Here is a 22,694-nt window from a genome sequence, read left to right on the forward strand (position 1 = left end):
GATTCCTAGAGAAAACTTAGAGCTGATGCCAAATAGAGCTGATTTTCATTATCCAAAAATAATCATGTCACAAGAAAGTTATACAGCAGTAGCTACAAAAACAAGTTGAGACAATGAGAGCACTATAGTGCAAAACCCAACAGTTCCAAAAGTAAAATACGAAGGTTGAGGCATTCCTATTTATACACTATGAGGGGCCTATCAGCCCTCCTTAATTCAAGGGACTCAGCTGTTCAAACTGCCAGTAAACAGTCACTCTTCCCAAAGCTGCTTGGCTGCCTTTAGGATTCGTTTTGGTGGCCTGTTGAGCTCCGAGTTGAGGGTGGAGATTTCGAGGAAGGGCCATTTAATGCAAGAGACAACCTCCCTACAAATCCTCACCCTTACTTCCTCCAGCTTCGTTGTCACCTGGCTCATAATTGCTTGGCTTTGCTCCAAAATTTGTCCAAAAAATATGAAATAACCATGTATTAGCCTCCTTGTTAAAGTGACCACCCTTATTCGTTCAAATAACATAAACATACTCAAAAAACATGCATAATCTATGAAAAATGGTGGATTGATCAAGGATAATTAGGCAAAATGAGCCCAATAAGTTACCCAATTCGGGGCTCATCATCACCCCCCTGCTAAATGGGTTGCTCATCCTCTGAGCAACTAGTCCAGTTCATCATCCTTTATAGCTTTGACCGCCTCCCTCACGTCCCAGGCCTCTGCGGTGAGATCTTCTTCCCGGTCGTGAAATCCTAGTTTCCTTTCCACTTCCTCCCACTATTTGTCTTCCTCCACTTCCTTAACTCCTTCTAGCAATCCCAAAAGCAAAGGAGGACTGAATTTCAGGCCAATCCAATTGGCCTGCAGATTTTGCATCAACTGTTTGTAGAGAGGTACCCTTGCCAAGGCCTCCCTCATCCTGGTGGGAGAGTGGTATTCTCTTATCTTCAAGCTATGAGGCAGGGTGTTCCACCGCCTTATGCAAGCATGTAAGTAGTTTTCCCCCAACAGTCTCTCCATGTCCTCAAAGTGGGCAATAGCTTGAGCCTGTTGCTCAATGTATTCTGGTAAATCCTGAGGGTTGTTGGCCAAGTGCTGGTGGGCGCTTATCACTGCTGAGGGGTCATCCGGCTCCGCTCTGATCATTAGTGGCTCACTGAGTTCTCTGCTCATAATACTGTGGACCTCTGCTGCCCTCTTTTCCTCATGATTCAACCAAGAAGCCATGGCCATAATTTGGACATCTCCTATCACAATGTTTGGATCCCATGCGTTCATGTTTGGAAGGGCTAAGTTGTGCAAATAAAACTCTGATAATTTGGCCCTGTCCTCTGATGAACTACTGCCACATAAAGCTGCAAATTGATGATAATTTTGAAATGGAGTGATGCCCCTTTGGGCCAAGGTGTTGATCTGAAACTGCAACCACTGATCCTTAAGGTATAGGGCGTACGATTTGGCAGGCTGCCTACACTGCAGAGCTTCCATCACCTAGCTGGCCATGCAGGCCAGTTGGGCCTCCTTTTCTTGTACCTGCTGTTTCAGAGATTGTATCTCTTGGCCTGCTTGCAATTCCTTCTCCTGTAGCTGTCTATTCAGTGTCTCAATTTCAACCTACAACCCATCTCTCTTCTGTTGTTCATCAGGGATTTCTTTGTCTGTTGTGGGATCCTCCTGTTGTTGTTGTTCTCCCAATATGTGAGGCATGCCTTCCTTCTTCTGTCCCTGTAGCTGTAGCTGTTGTTTAAGCAGCTCATTTTCTTCCTGTAGCTTGACCCACTGGTTGCTCTCCACATGTCATACCATAGCCAATTGCCTTCTCGCCTCTTTGAGTTGCTCCTCCAGGGGACCTATATCTGCCACACCCTTGGACTTAGCGATCTTCATCCAAGTGTGGGTCCTCACTCTCTCTTCTTCTAGTGCAAGGAAAAGTGGCACTGTGAATTTTTGGGGAATGATCTTTCCAGTCTCTGAGAAGTTATAGTAGGAGCCCAAACTAGGTTGGGGGCTAGGTTCCACAATGTTCTCCACCTTTTCTTCCTCCTGTGGTGATTTAGCTGCCTCTCCTTCCATTTCTTCGGTCTCCTTTATCCTAGCCAGTGTTTCCTGTAGAACAGTCTCAACATCCTGTAGAGAGGCCTTTGTGTCCAACATTTTCATTCTTTCTCTCCAGGTGGATGTCTTCGAGCTTCCCCGTTCATAGGTGATGGATGCCTTTGAGGGAGACCTCTCCTTTTGTGTAGCTAGGGTGTCCAAAATCGTGATTGGCTCTTTTGACGGTGGCTAGGGTTTGCCACTATTTATCTGCATGCTCTTTCTTGCCTTAAAATACATGGAAGGCTCCCTCTTTCGCTTCCCTTTTTGCTTTGGAGATGTGCTCAGGGTAGCCAGCACAGCTTCTGCCTCCCTGGCTAAAATCTCAAGCGATTTTTCCTTCTGTTGCCCTATTTCTAGACTTCCTGTAGAAAGTCCTGTGCTGACTATTTTCTAGCTTCCTGTAGAAACTGTTTTCTGGCTTCCTGTAGAAACTGTCTTCACTGTTTTGGTCTGCTTGGCTGGGGGTGCCTTCCCTTTTAATTTTGGTGTGGTTGTCTTGGTTTTGTCCTCACTTGCTTGGAATTTTTCAGTCCTCTCTGCCCTGCTCTACAATCGTTTCTCCCTTGGTGTTTGTGCCTTTGTTCCACCCACAGTTTTGGGCTCAGCAACTTGGCCTTTCCCTCGTTTCTCTTCTTCTTCTTTCTGTGGTGGTCTGTCCTGGGTTTCCTTACCCTTGGCTTTCTCTTCTGCCTCAATGTGCTCCCTTTGCTCACTACTGTATGAATTGAGTTCCTTGGCCAAAATTTGAATATCATCATCCTTGGACATGTTGCAAAAAATCTCACAGGAGAGAGGGACAGTGTAGGTATGGAGGGCATCTTCCACTAGAAGCTTGATAAGCCCATGATGGGCTAATTGATCCGGTGTCCCTTCCTTCAATTTTGCGCCACACTCAATTAATGATTGTAGGAGGAAATAGGGGATGCTTAACTTCTGTTTTGGGGGTAAATCCATCCTATGTCTGAGTTCACTTAGCAACCGGAAGTGATAACCGTAGACAATACTGAACCGCCCCCCACAGGTAATGTATTTCAGGATCTAAAGACTAACCTCGCTCCAAAAAGGGTGTAGGCTAGCTCTCCGGACCCCATTCTTATCCTCTGAAAATTGTTTCTCTGGTAGGAAGAATTCTTTCTTGGCTTTTTGGCCCAATGCCCTCTCCTCTTTGCTCTAGGGTATCCCTAATGGCATATCAGTAACCCGACTAATGAATTGTGGGGTAAGCTTTAGGGTCAACCCTCTGAAATTCACAGTGGACAATGTCTTTGATTTGGGCTGCAAGGACATTAAGAATTCTTCTGTTACCTCATCGTCATGACCTTGAATTCTGTCACAAAAGGTCATCCAATTGGCATGGGTGAATAGGTTCACCACCTCGGGAATTTCACGCAATTTTCTGGAATCCGAGGGTTCCTTCCTGATAAACCCTCCTGGCATGTTGAGAGTGCCCTGTTTTGGTTTGTGCCCTGATCAGTAAGGGGAATTATGTTTATGGTTTCCTCCCTGAATCTTCAAGGAAAGAACCCTTGGGTGTTTGAATTTTTAACCTGCACCAATTCCCTGGTTCTAAAACTTTTGCTGCCCAAAACTCGGTTGTTCGAATGTAAAAGGAAGAATCCAGTTTTCCCAGATAGGACACAGAGCTCAATTTTCACCCCCCAGCATACATATAACCATGTAAAATTCACATTCTTCATGCACAGGTTAACCCTCACAGTGGTTTATCGTTTCTTAGTGGAGGAATTTCTTAACAGGAACTGTGGAGGAGAATTTGACACAGAACCAACTGAAACATTCCGTGTAACACACAGGAAAACTACTATTCTTGACCCACAGGCAGAATTGCCTCTAATTCTCCTACTCTAGACAGTTCAATTCACCACCTTTCAATATATACCATGCAGGGAAGAGTGGTTTTCGAGCCTACCTCTTTCGGGACTCCGAATTTGTCGAAGAAAAATCCATTTGCTCTGCTCCGGAAGGCTATGCCGTGTTTCCTATAGAGCCTCTTCATGTAGAAAGCTTTGCTAGCTTCTGGAGGATGTCACGGCGCTTCTGAACAAGCCTGGGACACAGGAGGATTTTGAAACAGGTTGAGAAGCTCAGGCTAACAGACTGCGGAGGAGGAGGACGCGTACTTCGCTAAGAACAGTTGCAAGTGTAAATGACAGCGGTTAACGTGAGTCCTTCGGTCGAGCATTTTTGAATTACGACACAATTCATGGTGAGAGGGTGAGGTGGCTAGGCTGATCTATTAGCCAACGTCACGACCATCATTCCTCTGTGTGTCTCTGATTGCCGTTACCTTTCGTCTGCCATTAACCACCGCCACCACTGCTAATCCCGTCGATTCTCCCCGACTGGACACTTCCCACGTGTTGGTTGCACATCTCTTTGGCGAATTCGAACGTAACCAAGCTCGTTCAGATCCCACGAGGCCATTCGACTGACTGTGGGTGGTCAGTTGACTGGCCACCGAATTTGTTTAATCTGAACCATTCACAGACATGCAGTTTTCGGAATATAGTCTATGCAATTTGACGAATAAGGTTAGACACTTACCTGTGTGGCTGTGGACATGTTCTATAGGCTTCGGGACTTGGAACGATGGCTTTGCTCGCTGCTGCTTTGTGCACAGGTGCTGGAACTCCTTCTTTCATTAGTTGATGCTGTATGCACGGCTTTGGGACCCGATCCTCTAGTTGTAAATGCTGCATGCACAGTCTCGGTCTGATTTCAGCTATCGAGGAGGTGTTCATGTCCAAGCGGAGTTTTTTCATGTCCCCTGTGTCGATTTCAACTGCTACTGACTCCAGAGTATGTGCTCTAGACGGATTAGCTGCTACAGGATTCCTGTAGGACATCCTGTAGCTGCTTCTCCTCTTGGGATGCATGCTGAAACGAGCAAGGTTTTATTCGCTATTGAAGAGTCCTAATGGAGCTTTGATAGGTAGAGTGTGCGAGCCTTTGTGTGCTTGATTTGTCACTTGGGAAAAAAAATTCCAATCTGAGAAAAGCAGTGTTTCTTGCATGACTGTAGGAACACATAACCAGATTGTTGCAATGGCGGTGGGAAGAGATGAAATAGGTGATGGATGGAAGAGAGGGGTGGCTGCAGGCCTAATCAACAGACTTCAAGCTTCAAATCCCTTTCCAAAATCGAATTTGGCCTGCCCAAAGGCTCTACAGGATGTTTCCTGTAGAAATGTAGAACTTCCTATAGAAAGCCCCAAAACTTCCTGTAGAAAGCTCATAACTTCTTGTAGGAGGTTGAATCTCGACCCGAATGTGTTCAAATCCTGGGAAAAGTGAGTGGCTATGGAGGGAGTGTCTGTAAGGATGTCCTGTAGCCTAGTATGGACTCCTATCCTTGTTTTGCGCGACCTTCTTTATCTGCAATGTATTCCTTGCAACCTGCAATAATTTTCCAGAGATTAGACATGTTTCCTTTTTTTCTCTTTTTCTTTTTTTTTCTCTCTTTTTTTTTTTTTCCTTTTTGAGAGACACTAGGGGCGCCTCCATGAGGTTTTCACCCCCACTATCTGCCCTGGGTGCCTAAGAGAGGTTTTCACCCAAGGATCTTTTTTATTTCCTTTCTTTATTTTCTGAGAGACAGCTGGGGTGCCTCCATGAGGTTTTCACCCTCACTGTCTGCCCTGGGCACCTCAGAGAGGTTTTCACCCAGGGATCTTTTTTATTCCTTTTTTTTTTTATGATCAAGGTGTGGGCAGAATAGAGGCAGAACCCTGCTCCACTACCAACACTGATTTTTCCAAAGTTTCAATGAACTCCTGCCTCGAAAGGGGTTTCCTGTAGATTTTCAATCGATGCCCATTGACAAGCATGGGGATGGCTTCTTCATCAATGGTCCTGATAAGGATTGAACCATTGTCATTGCATTTCTCCACTGTATATGGTCCTAACCATCTTTTCCTCAACTTCCCTTTGAAATCCTTGTATCTTGAGTCATACAGCAGCGCCCAATCTCCCAGCTGGAATTGCTTTTCATTAAGGTGTCGGTCATGCTATATCTTCCTCTGGAGTTGAACTAATTTTGAGTGGAGGAGGGCCTGCATTCTGCGTTCATCTAATCCTTTTAGCTGCAATAATCTTTCACGTTGAGCATGGCTGAGATCTAGGTCCAGCTGAGCTGCCACCCTCAATGTGTTGTACTCGAACTCTATGGACAACAAAGCTTTCTTCCTGTAGACTAGCTCATAAGGTGTGAAACCTGTTGTAGTCTTCCAAGTGGTGTTGTAGGCCCAGGTGGCCTCAACCAGGCGATCTACCCAATCCTTTCTGCTGCTGCTCACCACCTTAGTCAAAATCCCTTCCAATGCTCTATTAGTGACTTCCATCTACCCATTTGCTTGTGGATGATATGGGGTGGAAGTCTTGTGCTTGATCTTGTGATGAGCGAGCAAGTCTTCAATCAGGTTGGAGGTGAACTGGCTTCCTTGATCGGTGACTAACTCTCTTGGGTAGCCAAACTTGTAGAAGATATTTTCCCTTAAAAATTCAGCCACCTTTTCTTTTGTTGCTGCTTTGATTGCCTTTGTTTCTACCCACTTTGTCAGATAGTCAGTGCACACAATGATGTAAGACCTTTGCTTGGAAGGAGGGTTGATAGGAACAATAAAATCCATGCCCCACTTCTCAAATGGCTCGAAGGTCACTTGAGGTTGGAGAGGCATTTTATCCCTTGGAGTTGGTTTTCCCATCCTCTGACATTAGTCACACTCGCTGATGTATCTTCTGACATATTGATGAATAGTAGGCCAATAGTAGCCTGCCTGTAGAATTTTGAAGGCAGTCCTTTTTGCTGCAAAGTGGCCTCCACAAGGTCCATCATGACAGGTTAGGAGGATGTCAAAGACTTCCTCCTCCCTAACACAACGCCTCAAGACCTGATCTAGGCCAAGTTTAAACAGGTTGCCCCTGATCCAAGTGAATGGCGCGCTCTTCCTCACAATTCTGCTCTTCTCCTTTGAGGATAGATGCGGAGGGAACTATGCTGAGACCAAGTAATTTGCTATATCAGCAAACCATGGAGAGAGTACTGAGATAGCAAACAGGTGTTCATCTAGCATTTGGTCATCCAATGTCCCTTCTTCACCTGCAGGCAAATCCAATCTAGACAAGAAGTCAGCAACAACATTTTCCTTACCTCGCTTGTCGACAATAGTCAAATCAAATTGCTGCAACAAAAGTAACCATCTAATGATACGAGCATTGAAATCATACTTATTCATTAAATATCTAATTGCAGCATGATCAGTGTGTACAAATGTTTGATAACCAGTGATGTAGTGTCTGAACTTGTTTAGGGAATGGACTACAGCCAGGAACTCTTTCTCGGTTACAATATAGTTCATTTCTGCCTTGGACAGATTTTTGCTGACGAAGTATATGGCATATGGCATTTTCTCCTCAACTTGTCCTAAGGCTACCCCTATGGCTTTGTTCGATGCATCAGTGTGGATGTGGAAAGGTAGGGCCCAGTTTGGACCTCTTAAGATCGGGGCGGACACCAACTTATCTTTCAACTCTTCCAGAACCCCTTGACAGTCGTCAGTCCATTTAAACTCAACATCTTTCCCTAAGAGGCCAAACAATGGCGAGGCTAGCTTACTGAAATCTTTAATGAATCTTCTATAATATCTTGCTAAGCCTAGGAAACTTCGTACATCTCTCACCTTTTGAGGAGGTGGGACCTTCTGGATGATAGCAATCTTGTTAGGATCCACCTGTAATCCTTGCCAAGAAATGGTATGACCTAGCACAGTCCCTTCAGTCATCAGGAATTCACATTTTTCGGGACTGAGGGACAGGTTAGAACTTTTCCCAGTCAATACTTCTTGGAAGTTGGACCCATAAGGAGTAAAGTCATCCATATAGATTTCTACCGAATCATGGACCAACTCAGAAAATATGCTCAATACTGCTCTATGGAAAGTGGCAGGAGCGTTGCATAGCCCAAAGGGAAGGACTCGGTAGGAAAAGGTACCCCATGGACAAGTGAAGGTGGTTTTATCTTGGTCCTCCGGGCTTATTTGGATCTAGTTATACCCATTGAACCCATCTAGGAAAGAGAAGAACTTCTTCCCTGCAAGTCCATCCAACACTTGATCTATGAAAGGCAAAGGGAAATGGTCTTTCTTGGTGGCTTTGTTAAGTTCTCAGTAATCTACATAAATTCTCCACTTCCCGTTCTTCTTGGACACAAGCACTAGAGGTGAGACCCACTCACTATCAGAGATGGGGTAGATGAATCCTACATCCAACAATTTTTGCAATTCTTCTTTGACAATGTCTTTAAGGGCTGGATTCATTCTCCTCTGAGGCTGCCTGACTGGTTTACAATCTTCTTTAATGTAAATGTGATGGGTATAGACCGAAGGGTGGACTCCTTTCATCTCCTTATAGCTCCAAGCGAAAGCATTCAAATGATTGTTCAGTAAGCTACACAGCTCCTTCTCCTGGGAGGGAGATAGGGAGGAGCTGATCTTCAAGGTTCTTTCGGGGCCAAATTCCACATTCTTAATTCTGGGAGAGGTCGGATCAGTCACACAGAGGTCCATTAAAGTTTTGGCTTGGGTGTCTTCCACTAACTCCTCTAAGAACAGTGCATCGTGGGGTGGATTTTGAATCAAATTCTCAATCAAGTCATCCTCGGTTTGAGGGCCTCCCCTAGTGGTTTCTACTGTGTACAATGGTGCAGAGTAGACCTCATTCTCATCTCCCTCTTCCAACCAGAGTGGTAAGTCATTTTCAAGTAGAGGTTGGGCAGGAGGGTATAGGACTAGCTGCTTGGACATAGGCCCATTCTTGATGGTCATGCTTCCAGCTTGACAACTGATGTAAGCATCCGCAGTGGCTAACCAAGGCCTTCCCAAAATGAGCGGGTATCCAAGGAGCTTTGCCTTTGGATGAAGGACCAAGAAGTCCGCAGGGTACTCCCAAGAGTCAATGACACCAAGACATCTTCCACAATCCCTTCGGGAGTCATGGTGGAGTGATATACTAACTGCAGGATTGTCGAGGTCTTCCTTAAGGAACTCTGAAGGTTAAGTTTAAGCATGGTGTCCCTGGTCATCACATTAATGGCAACCCCTAGATCAATCAAGGTATGATGGATTATACTGCCATTGATGTGGACATCAACTACAGGACTCCCAGGGTCCAAATACTTTGGACAGATTACTTGCCCCAACATTAGATCGGACAGTTGTCCTATGACATTGATAGTCGAGGCATCTCTCTTTCGCCTGCCTGGGTGCCTGAAACACTTCTCCTTAATCAATTTTTTGTATATTGGTACATATTTTATGGCCTGGAGAAGTGGTATTTTCACACACAACTATTTAAGTTCTCCCAGAAGTTCAATCTCCTCTGGGTTTGGTTGTGTGGTTATTGTTAGTCGCTCAGGAAAGGGTGGAATGGCTTTGGGTTCACTTTCCTGTTTCTCTTCCTCGTTCTCTGGGGGAGGAGGTTGGCGATCTAGAAGGGTCTTCCCAGATCGTAGGTTGATCTCCTGGATCTCCATAGCATAGGTAGGGCATGTTGTCTCCCCAGTGTATACCTGTTGGGCCTGTCGATTGTTGGGGTTCGGGTTCGGTTGAGCAGGCATCTGGGTTGTCTTGGAGGAACAGGAGGTAATGGTTGTGGCTGAGCCGGTGGTGGAGGCAGAATAGCGGGAGGAGAGTCGTATTGGGGCCTCCACCCCGATTGAGGCACATTCCACTGAGGTTGTGGCTGGACATGTGAGTGAAACGAATGAGCAGTGGGTTGAGTATGGTATTGAGATGGATAAGACCACGGAGGAGGTGCGTACCAGGAAGGATGAGCAGGGGGACCCCAAGAAGGTATGTGAGCATATTGGTTGGGGCTATAATAAGCTTGGGATGTCCCTTGCATCCCCTTCTGGTAAGGTTTGGGCCCATGCGGCCTCCTTTGGTTGAGGAAGTAGAGAGGTTTAGTGGTTGCCTCAGTCCCTTGGTACATGGCTTTAAATCCGGGCAAGGTTGGGCATTGGTTTGTGGGGTGGTTTTCCTCACAAATGAAACATACCTCTACTGAGTGAAATGGACACTCGTTCTTAGGTTGCTTCCTCGTACATCTACGACAAAAAATGGCCAAAGCCCTCTCAGCCTCCTCTTTCTTTTGTTGGATTCAAAAAGTATCAAGTTGCATGGCAATGGTCTGTCTCATCTCACTTTTGAGGTCTTCCATCTGATTAGCAAACTCATGCTTGGAGAAGGTGGTACTAGCTAAAAGTGGATTCCCGCTACCTCCTTTCCGGGCTGTGCTGGAGTGGTTTCTAAACACAGTTTTTATGTCCTCATAAGGTAGTTGGTAGATGTCTCCTCCAGCTAGCATGTGAAGGGTATCTAGAAGGTCTTCAGGGACTCCTCGAACCAGAACCAGCTTTAGAGATTCAGGGTCAAGTGTGCACCTGGCCCGTTTATAGCTGAGTTGGAACCTTTCCTCGTAGTCTTCTAAAGACTCATCATTTCCCATGGTCATCTGAAAGATTTCTCCCTTCGTTTCCTTTGACCTACAGTAGTCCCGGTATTTGTTGTTAAAGGCTTGCGGCATCTGAGCCCAAGTGGTGATAATGTTTCTAGGTAACCCCATGAACTAGCGTAATGCTGCATCCTTGAGGGTAGAGGGAAAGAGTTTCAACTTTTGCTCGTCTTCTGCATAGTCATAAGTTCGACAAAGGACAACAAATTCAAACAGGAAGGTATCAGGATCTTCAGTGGTCAATCCATGGAAATGAGGTAATGCTGAGGGACTTATATTCTTCATCTTCATGTCCCCGTTGGTCTCTCGAATAGGGAAGGTACCTTCAATTCTATCATCATCTTCTCTACCGTTTCTGTTTTCAGCCATGGTCTCAAAAGGAATGTTTCTTGCTCTTATTATATTATAGGATATTCGTATATCTCAGGAGGTTCACCTATAGGTTCATCTAGGTCACTGCCACCAAAGAAGAGAGAAGGGTGACTCAGTGAAGTGGTGGGGGTGTTGGGTAGGAATTTTCCGGTATTATCTCTGTTCCTACGAGGCATGAAAATATTTTTGGTTGCTTTTGCTTTTTTCTGCTTGTACCTGCAAAACTGAAACAGATGGACTTGCAACTAACTAAAATCTATTTTGCGGAAATGAAAATGCGGAATTGAAATGAAAGCAAGAAAGAACTAAGCTATTTTGCTGAAATCAAATTGCAGGAATGAAATGCTAGACTATGCTTGCAGAATTGAAATTCTATTCTACACTTGCAGAATTGAAATTGCGGAATTGAAAGGCTAATTTATGAAAGCAGGAAATGTCTAATTTACTTTTGCAGAAATGAAATTGCAGAATGGAACAGAAATAAACTACTTAGTAGAAGGTTGGAGTAGAAAAAATAGAAGAAAGTAGCAATCACAAATACTCTGATGCTTCCCCGACAACGGTGCCAAATAGAGTGGTGGGATCCAGTATTGCAGCAATAATGCTGCAACTCCTGGGACTCCCTTCTTTACTTTTATCAACCCGGTAGTTTGTAACAAACTTGGAAGCGACGGTGCTGTATGCACAAGTACTAGCTCTTGCCGCAGCTGTCACTTGGTCAGCTGGCACAAGTCCACCAGGAGCTTAAGCCAACTTCTTTGAGCTCTGAGAAGAATCTTTTTAACTGATGGACAAAAGCTAACTCAAATAAGACTGATCTACTTGCAGAAAGAAACTAGAAAGCTGAAAGGAAACATAAACCCTAGCAAACCCTAATTTTACCAGCTAGCCCTATTGATGCAAGAAAGAGGATGAAAGCTACTGAAAGAGATGCCATTGACTTCTAGGAAGATAGAACGCATGTGTCTAAACTACCTTTACAGTAATATCTGAAAAAAACATCTTTTTGTATTTTTGAATAAGTTGCCAGAATTATCATGCATGCGATTTAACTGTTTTTTATTGTGCAGAGGTGGATTGGCGAGAGGAAATTCTTGGAGGAGGTTGGGAAGGTTTAGAGAGGGCCTAAGGGGTCCCTAACACCCTTCCAGAGAGTTTCACATAGTTTGGCTATCAAGAAACCTCATTTGTGAGCTTCTACAGGAAGTCTGCAGGGGTTCTACAGGATGTTCTGGAATTTCTACAGGATGTCTGTAATTTTCTACAGGATGCTCAGAAATGGGATTTTGGAGGATGGATGGAGAGAGAAAGGTGAAGGAGTGAGTATGGAGGTAGGACAAGGGTGTGAGGAGGTCCAGGACTTGGTGGATGGAGCTGAGGAGAGAGGAAGATGGTTGGATTTGTTCAAGGAGGAGTGAAGCAATGTTGCACACAAATTAGGGTTATGTGAGCAAATGTGGCAAACGTGAGGCAAGAATCCACATTAGGGGATGGATCAGATGGAATTGGTGGAGTATGGACAGATAGAGAAGTGGTACGGGTGCTCTGCAAGTTGTTTCTTCAACTGAACCAACGAAGACTTGGAAAATCAAAGACCTAGTTATGTTAGCCTAATCTGATCTAGTTAACAGTAAAGAGAATGAACAAAATTTTAATTTCAATGAAACCATGTATACTAACTATGCAATGAAGCAATCAAGAATCTAAGCATGTAACCAACTTCTGCAAATAAAAATCAACACTAATGGTTGCATGGCGAAGCAAAGATAATGTTTTTGGTGGCAGCAAGGTCACCTTGATCCCAGCTCTTGATCCCACTGAGGGAGAGGTGAAATAATAGGTGCTTGATGGCGTTTTTCTGAAGCTTGTCCCTGTTAATAACCTATCTACTCAATCTGAACAACAAAAGTCTTTCTAATCATCAACAGTGACCTAGCTAATCAGCAAGATTTTAATCTACTTAACAGAAATTATTTTGCAAAGACATAAAAAGCAAATAACAGTACATAAGGAAGCCTTGGCACTTGGGTTGGGCCCAACCCCAAGAGCTACAGGCTCCTAAAGAAAACTCAAAGCTGATGCCAAATAAAGTTTCTTTTCATTATCCAAAAATAATCATGTCACAAGAAAGTTATACAACAGTAGCTACAAAAACAAGCTAAGACAATGAGAGCACTATAGTGCAAAACCCAACAGTTCCAAAAGTAAACTACAAAGGTTGATGCCTTCCTATTTATACACTACGAGGGGCCTAGCAACCCTCCTTAATTCAAGGGACTCGGCTGTTCAAACTGCCAGTAAATAGTCACTCTTCCCAAAGCTGCTCGGCTGCCTTTAGGATTCGTTTTGGTGGCCTGTTGAGCTCCGAGTTGAGGGTGGAGATTTCGAGGAAGGGCCATTTAATGCAAGAGAAAACCTCCCTATGAATCCTCACCCTTTCTTCCTCAAGCTTGGCTATCACCTGGCTCATAATTGCTTGGCTTTGCTCCAAAATTTGTCCAAAAAACCTGAAATAACCACGTATTAGCCTCCTTGGTAAAGTGACCACCCTTATTCGTTCAAATAACATAAACATACTCAAAAAACATGCATAATCTATGAAAAATGGTGGATTGATCAAGGAAAATTAGGCAAAATGAGCCCAATAAGTTACCCAATTCGGGGCTCATCAACAGTCGACATGGGTGTCAAATTTGGTCTGAGTGAGAAAGAAGTCTAGGGAAATCCGCTTGTGTGTAGATTTCCAAAATCTCAATCATGCCTCGGACAAGGAGAAATACCCAGTTCCATCCATGGAACAAATATTGTGAACAGTATTAGGGTCTGAAATGTTTTCTTTGTTATATGGTTTTCCAAATACAACCAGGTTCTAGTTGCAGACCCTGGCAGATTTAAGACCATGATTCGAACTAAGTGGGGCATGTTCACCTTTAGGCGAATGCTGTTTCGGATAATCAACATCGATGCAACATTTCAATGTGATATGGACATCAATTTCTGCAGACTAATTGGACGAAGTGTAGTGGTCTATCTTGATGATGTGGTAGTGTTTTCCAAACATAGGTTAAACCACATATTCCACTTAAAGAAAGTTTTCAAGCAATGTCACTAGTATGGGATATCCTTGAATCCCAAGAAAAGCATCTTTGTGGTGTCCAAGGGTAATCTCTTGGGCCACATTATTGCCAAAAGTGGGATCAAGGTAGACCTAGATAGGGTAAAAAAAATCACGCAGATTCCCTTCACAGTGAATAAGAAGGCTATGAAGCCCTTCTTGGGGAAAATCAATTTTCTTTGAAAATTCATCTTGGACTATGCCCAAATTGTTAAACCAATATAGAAGATGGTGAAGAAGGACACAGTTTATAAATGGGATAAAATGGAAAACCATCCATTTTCCCATATTAAATAGGATATAGCATAAGCACCCACATTGTATAGCCTAGACTTCAATAAGGATTTCTTTCTCTACACTTTTTCTTCTAACACTTCTCTCACTGTTGTACTCACTCAAAAGGATGAACTAAACAATGAGCGACCTATATCCTTGATGAGCGCCAGTCTACAAGGACCAAAACTTAACTATGTGATCCAAACTTAAACAGGAATGCAACAACTTACATATATACTCATAAACATAGAGATGCAGCAGAAAAACACTTCATTTCATTAATAGAAAAATACTAAACTATGCTTACAAACTGAATGGAAATAAGATATCTTGGGCGATGGTAGCTTATCTTTGAGAATAGATGTGGTGGCTACATACCTCTTAATTGAGTTAAAATGAGGCTCAAGGGCCTTTTTATTATTGAACAATAAGAGAAAACCCTAAACAACCAAAACCCTAACCCAAGGAGATGTAACACCAAGAGTTTATGGGCCCTGTTGGTGTTAGTTGGGCAACCAACTTCCCAAGGTCGTAAATTGGTCATATTATCTCCATTTGACGTGTATGATACCTCATTGGAAATATCTCTCCGAGGAATACAACTACCTACACGATATCCAAGGTAGTCACATAGGAATTTTGCCCAAAAAAACGTTGTTTAGGGCCTCAAAATGGCTTCAGAAGTTTTGGACCCGAAAAACTGCCAAAAATAGTAAACTATGCTACAATTAAGGAAACTGAAAAACTAAAAGAAACAATGGTGAGGGTCCAAGTGGAATAGGTGGGTGGCCACCAATATCCACCTGGATCAGTCCTCCCCCCTCAGGAAGCAATGGTCCCCATTGTGTTAAGTTCCTCCATGGGATGAGGAAACTTCTATTGAACTTGATCCCTGGTGAGCCATTTGCCTTGGTGAAGGAGTTGGCATGCTTTGACATCTCGATATAGTTATATCCTCTGTTACCGAGTGTTACTAATCTGTGTGTCCATGATATAATCAGTTGTGGCCTGTTCCATGCAATCTGGGTTGAGCTCTATTGGTGTGAGCTATTCTGCAATGTCAAATGTGTCCAACAATGGTGGAAAGTATGGCTGAAAGTGATCTACATTGAACACTCGGTGCAGATGAAGGAACGGTGGGATTCTAAGCTCGAAGGCATTTTCCCTGATAGCCTTGGTGATGGTGTATGTCCCATACCAGTGCAGGTGAAGCTTGTGGTGGGGTCCAACAAGGTGCTCCTTCTGCAAATGTAGCCAAGCATTGTCTCCCACCTGGAATTTGTGTGGAATTCGATGCTGATCATGGCACTACTTGTACTTAGCATTGTATCTATCCAATATATCATGGACCTGTTGGAGGATGTGTTGAATGTTCTCAATGAAGTTGTTATCCCTTTCATCTTTGGACTGCACGTGAGCTGAATCTACCTGAGTGGCTACAAATGGTATGGCCACATCAATGGGGCATAATGGCTGAAATCCCAGCCCTACCTGAAATGGGCTATGGCATGTTGAGCTGTGGAGAGCTATGTTGTAGCTATGTTGGACATAGGGGAGACTTTCATTCCATGTGCGTGGATGCTTTGAGTTGTACATGCGCAGAATGTGTATGATCATCCTGTTGACAACCTCTATTTAGCCATCATTTTGGGGATGGAAAGTCGTGGACTTAGTGAGTTTTGTATCCAACATCGACTAGAGACTTGACCAAAATGCACTCAAGAATATGTTGTCCTGATCTGAGATAATGGACTGTGGGATCCCAAAGTGTACCCACACTCACTCAAAGAAGAGCTTAGTAGTGGCCTTTACTGTGATACTCTTCTTGAAATCCACCATGATGCCCATCTTAGAGAATCTGTCAACGACCATGAAAACGCAATCGTTGTCGTGCTTCATAGAGGGAAGGTTCGACATATAATCCATGGAGACAGATTCCCAAGGCCGAAAAGGAGTAGGTAGAGGAGTATACAAGCATTGATTCTTTATTGTTGGTTTAGCAATGGAGTAGGCGATGTAGGATCTAATGTAATTCCTGTTATCTCAAAATCAAGCACTGGAAGGCTGCAATCTAGGAAGACTTCAAGTAACTATTTCACACCAAACTTTTGACTAAGGCTTAGCCTCCTTAGCCTGAGAGGGCTCTCTCAAAGGGTTATTGATTTTGACTATTAATAAGATGGCTAACTCTTGTGAATAACATTGACAAATGATAAAGGCTAGACAAACATTACATAAGTTTCCATTGGGCCTATGGAGTCAAACATACTACAACAACAATGATGATGCCTTACATAGAAGTCAGGGCATTTAGCATTTGGATATTCATAATACCACTTATATAAAACCACAGTTTACAAAGACATACAGGAAGTCAGAGCATGATCAATGAATTCTGAGTGATTATGCATTTGTACAACTGTAAAAGAACACTAAAGAAAATATACCATCACACATTCTGAACAAGAAAATCCCTTATGAATCCTGAGAAGTAAAACAATCATTTATATTACTGAACTCTGTTTTTTACATAAGCCAAAACAATGCTCTGTTTTATAAAATATCCCTCCCTCATTACATCACTGTCTTAGCTATATATAGAATTCTTATTCTACCTAATTCGAGATTCCTCCTCCAGCATGAGGGGAATTCGATAACTGCTTTTGATGACACCTATCTGCTATTCAACTAACTATTAAATACAATAAAGTGCTTAACTGGAGTTCTAAAGAGTTCTAATTTGACTATGACTCTAACTCTATCTTCTATGCATAATGATTTCTCCTTGTTCTTTGACACCTGGTCTTCTTTAGATTTGGCTAAGCTGGATGTTAAATGTGCCATATTGACCTTGAACGCTGAATCCTTTACTGCCCCGTAGTATTAGGAGATGTCCCCTGCTTCTCGGCTTCTGTTTTCATTAATTTGCTCAAATATATATAACAGCATGTTTCTTAGTCTTTAATAATCCAAGGTATGGAACGCTGCCATGTTTCTGATGTGCTGTAGGCTGTATTGATGATGTGTCATCCACTATTTTAAAAACCAAAGAGAAAACGCATTCAAGCTGTCTGATGCATGCTTCAATTCTTTTATGATATGACAAAATGCCACGTCCTTAATACGCTGTCCACCGTTTTCATATGTGTAGGCAAAAGTTCTTGCAAGCTGTCTTGATCTTGTTGAAAGCTGATGGCTTCAGATGATTCCTTGTAGACATACCCCTTTTCAAAATTCCCGCTTGTATTTCAAAACCGGTTGACTGAGATTAGATTGTGTAGCTTCAGCAGTTTCGCAGCGTGCTACGAAACTGCTGTACATTAATCATCTTCAGCAGTTTCGTAGCGCGCTACGAAACTGCTGTGTGATTCCAAAAACACAGTTTCAACCCAAAACTTTGAAATTGTCTGGGTTGATCAGGTGGAAAATAAGGAGCCGGCGGGCAATCTGGAGAACATTTCCTCCTCATTTTTGCACTGCTGAATCCAGGTGTCATATATCACTATACGCTTGTTCTTGTAAAATCCATACATGTATGCGTTGCTGTGTGTCGATCTTGTTGAACCATCAATCACAAATAGCTTCTTCAACGGAAACTTTAGAGATGATGCTAGCCTTTCAATATTCAACCTAAGTTCCCCTTCCAGAAGAGGAGTGAACTTGTTGAAGAGAGGAGCTATAAGAATAGAATATAAAGACATCATCACTAGTGACAGTATAAGCATGAAAGCCCAAAGGTATATTGCTAAATATGGACCTCCTTTCTGCACAATTATGATTATTGCTGAAACAATTGGTGGCCCAAGTAAAACTGAAAAGCCCAGACCCACAACCATATCTCTGAGAAAAAGCCAAATCGTTTGTTTATTGAATCCATGCCAAGCCTCAATGACAAAAGTTGAATACAGTGAAAAAGGCAGATCTATCAACTGAGACCAAAGAGTAACAGCTGCTAAACATATGAGTGTATGAATGATTTCATTATGAGGATCTAAACCCAAGTTTGCAACTACAACTTCTGATTTCTGCCAAAGGAATGGTAATGCTCGAAGAAGTAAAATTGTTGAATCTCCTATGATGGTCACTGCTGCATGAACAAAGTGGAAGTGGCTTTTATCAATGCTGTAAGCTCGAGATTTTTCAAACTTATCCTGACTCACCACTCCTTTTAAAGGATTAGGCAGATAAGGAAGCTTAAGTGACGTATGTTGCCTCAAGTCAAGGTATGTCTCAATGAAGTACATGAAGATCATGAAACCAACAACAGCTTCCAAATAGGGAAACGCCATTTTTTAGACCAATCCAAGACAAGCCTCGCCTCGCCTGTAGCGAATAAAGGGCCAACTAGTAAAAGAATGGGATGCAGTAGACCTGATCTCCAGTTGAGTTGAGTGCCGGGGAAGCCGCGATACTAAGGTAATACGGGGGTCAATATAAAGGCATGATGCAATTCCTCCATTAGTTCATAAAAAGGGCAATTTCTCCCTTGCATTATTCTTCATTTGAAGACAGTTCTGGTCATAAAGATTACTGACATCATGTTCACCTTGCATCTGAAAATCGAAACGATTTCACGGGTTGCCTCACATAATCTGTGCAGAAAGATGAATTAAAGAATCCCTCGAGGCCCCACTCATTCTATTAGTGCATATGGAATAATTGTCGAGGGATAGTCTCAGTGAATTTCCGTCAGTTATTCATGTTATTCAGGAGCTTTACAACTTCTCCAATTGCGACTGTTTTACCTTCATCCCGAAGTGTGAACCTTCCAAGTTGAGGAAAATCAGAGAACTTCTCAACACAGATAGTGTCATTTACCTGAATGCGACACAACACAACTGCTCCAGTCTTAACAAAAAGACATTTCTTTTTCATTGGCTTTTTCGTCCTTGGATCCATCTGCTCTAACAGCTCCATTATCTCACATTCCTCAACAACAGAATGAATATACAGTACAGCTTTATAACCAGCAGTAAATATTGCTTTATGTTCCAGTAGTTCTAATATCTGTAACTGAGCCTCAAACTCCAGCACTGCTTGAATTGGATTTGAAATGGAAGACAAAACAAAGCCTGTAGAGATGTCATCTTCTTCAACACCAGATAATTTCACCCTAACATTTTCTCCAGGCCTTGCATACTTTATTTCATCACTTTCACGATAAACAGCTACAACTTTCTCGTGAACCTTATTTGGCGTTATAGTTAAGCTGTCTCCTTGCCTTACAGTGCCTGACTCTGTTTTTCCCATAACCACAGTTCCCATATCCTTGAATCTATCTATTAATGGCATCCTAAAAGGACCTTTAGGATCTCTTGGAGGTAACCTGAATGCAACGATTACTATGGGATTGTCAATGAAGGAGTTGTTCCATCAACTTGAATAGCATCAATGACCTCTCCAAAAGTTGGTTGTTGAGCACATCCACAAGAATCCATTATAGTCCTCCACATCATACAACAGAGTGTCCTTTATAGGCACATATCCTGCATCTCTAGACAACTTCTCTAATATTGCATAGATATCCTTTGTTTGAGAGTGCGTTCGGTCTCCTATGACAGAAGTATGCACTGTGTTTTTAATCTCAATCCAGCTCTGATAGAGAAGAAACACGGGACCTCCATCCACAAGAACCCTTTGAGAAATTTTTAAAAAATGAATGTTCAGGATTTAAAACATTTTTCTTCAGTGATAACACTTCCCAACATCCTGACAAAGTTTCGGCTAATAAAAATACTCTTGCAATACTGCCATGGTTTTCTCTACTCTGAAATGTCTAGTGACCCCACTGTAGTGCACCTCCCAAATCATCTTGGCATGCTCACTTGAAGGAACACATATGTGTCCCAAGTGGCATAACAGTGCATCCTGAAGGTGAAATTTTGGAACTTTCTTCCCTTCCAAGAGTGTCAGGTATATGCTGCCAAATTCTAGATCGCTCTTGTAAAGATGTGGCCATTCCAGTGTCTTGTACCCATAGGATTCAAGAAAAATGATTAGCGCCATGACTGGTGGTCGGTTGAGCTAATCAATGACATTATTGGTGTTTCCCTTCTTATACTTAATGTTCAAATGGAATTGTTGTAGAAAGGTGAACCATTTTTTATGACGATCGTTCTGCAACTTCCCTTATGTCTGTATGAACAGTAGAGGCCAGTGGTCTGTGTGGATGACCATTTCCTTCCCCATAATGTAATGCTTCCATTGATGGTAGGCCTACACAATGGAATACATTTCTTTGTCATAAGTGGGGTACTTTCAGACTGTGTCTGAAAGTGTCTCAATGTGGTAAGCCACTGGATGCCCATGTTGAGTAAGAACTACACCAATAGCATAGTTAGAGGCACCTATCTCAATCTCAAATGGTTTTTGCAGGTCTAGTAATGTGAGCAATAGTGCAGAACAGAGGTGATTCTTCAACTCGGAGAATGCCTACTGCTAGGTTTCCAACCAAAAGAACTTGGCTTTCGCTCCACCCTTGGTGACTTGACTTAAAGGCCAAGTGATATGAGAGAACCCCAACATGAACCTACAGTAGAAATTGGCAAGACCCAAAAAGCTGCGGAGCTTTGTTAGAGTGGTTGGGGCTGGCCAATCCTGAATGACTTGTATCTTGGATGGGTCCACATGTACACCCTGATCATCAATGATGTACCCTAGATATTGAACCTAGGTCAGGCCAAAGGTACATTTCTCCAAGTTAGCACACAGCTTGTGTTATCGAAGGGTTTGAAGGACCTGCCGAATATGGTGGATGTGCTCTTCCCAACTCTGGCTGAAGATCAAGATGCCATATAAATACACCACCACAAATGCATTGATGAAGGGCCACAAGATGTTGTCCATTAGTCTCATGAATGTTGCAAGGGCATTCGTCAATCCGAATGGCATGACCAACCTTTCAAAAAGGCCCTCCCCATATTTAAAGGCAGTCTTCCACACATCGAAGGGTTCGATAGGCACCCTGTGATAACCTGATTTCAAGTCAATCTTTCTGAAATATTTGACCCCCTTAAGTTGGTCCACAAGGTCACTAATCCGCGGGATTGGGTACCTATTCTAGACAGTGATCTTTTTCAGCACCTGATAGTCAATACAGAGACTACAGGTCCCATCCTTTTTCTGTACCAATACAATCAGGCTCCCATAGGGTAATGAGCTTGGCCTGATGTGCCCTTTCTGTAGTAGTTCCTGAATTTGCCTCTTGATCTCATCATTCTCCATAACAGAGCGTCAATAGATTGGTCCATTAGGCAGTGGCACGACCGAGGTCAAGTCGATGGAGTGCTTGACCTGACAGTGCAGAGGTACCCCTATGGGTGAGGCGAAAATTTCCATGTACTCCTCCACGACATTGTCCATCTATTGCTACTGTGTAGAGGAGCCCTTCCTGGAAGCCGTGGCCACAACCTTCTTCTTCCCTTGGGGGCGAATCATAAGGAAAATGAATTTCCTAGTCTGGGAAATGATCTTACTGCATTGCTTTGTAGTGATCAAAGAAATGGCAGTAGGAGGGGCTACCTTCTATATCCTATACAACTTATTAGCCAAAGTAATAATCATAGAGTGAGGTCTAGACTCATATACAACATGTCGCTTCCACAAGTAAGCTTGTCCTAACAGCACATCGGAAACTTCAAGAGGAGCAACATCACACAATACCTCATATGTGAAGTGCTCGATGCTATAGGGAAGGAGAAACTACTGGCTGATACGAAGATCTCATCCTTGGTGAATCCACCTGATGGTGTATAGCTGTGGATGCGTTGTAGTCTTTAGGCCAGCTGCTTCATGACTTCTCCAGAAATTAGGTTCTTTTGGCTCCCGCTATCGAAAATGAACTGCAGTGGAGAACCCTTCACCCACATCTATGAGTGGAAGAGGCATTCCCCCTCCCTTGGATCTTCAGGCTCAATTTGCTGGATCTTTGTGGTGGCTACAGTGGCACTAGGTTCCACATCAATGATATGCTTCCCTTTGTTAGTGTAGGTTTTAACCCTGTACAGAAATTACCTGCATATGAATTCTAAAACACAGAAAATAAACAATGTGAGAGCATAACACATAAAACACATATACACAAAGATTTTCCCCTGGATCCCAAAAATGGGACTACCAACTTGATTTTTCATTATATTCCTTTCAATGTTACAATACATATTTATACATGCCGAAGCATCCAATACCATGGACCGAAAACCATCACGTCCAAAAACATGTGTGAAAATCATGCACAAAACCATAGGTGGGTCCGCCCAACCTAACATAGGTTCCAAAACCAAAATTTTCCGGGGTGCTACCCCAGACCCCATAA

The 22,694-nt window shown here is 43.0% G+C and overlaps 1 protein-coding gene and 1 pseudogene across 1 annotated transcript; both read right to left on the reverse strand.

The window, feature by feature from the left end:
* Window positions 1-17,796: 17,796 nt before the first annotated feature.
* Window positions 17,797-18,724, reverse strand: LOC149254365 (CAAX prenyl protease 1 homolog pseudogene; annotated as a pseudogene).
* Window positions 18,725-19,069: 345 nt separating this feature from the next.
* On the reverse strand, window positions 19,070-19,645 carry LOC149254366 (eukaryotic peptide chain release factor GTP-binding subunit-like). The gene has a single exon (XM_089454763.1). The coding sequence runs from the start codon at window positions 19,643-19,645 to the stop codon at window positions 19,070-19,072; it is 576 nt and encodes a 191-aa protein (XP_089310889.1).
* Between the last annotated feature and the right edge of the window lie 3,049 nt (window positions 19,646-22,694).

This window comes from Pinus tabuliformis, chromosome 7 (genome assembly GCF_031772625.1).
Source record: "Pinus tabuliformis cultivar Carrire ecotype Pingquan chromosome 7, CPIR1, whole genome shotgun sequence".
NCBI lineage: Eukaryota > Viridiplantae > Streptophyta > Pinopsida > Pinales > Pinaceae > Pinus > Pinus tabuliformis.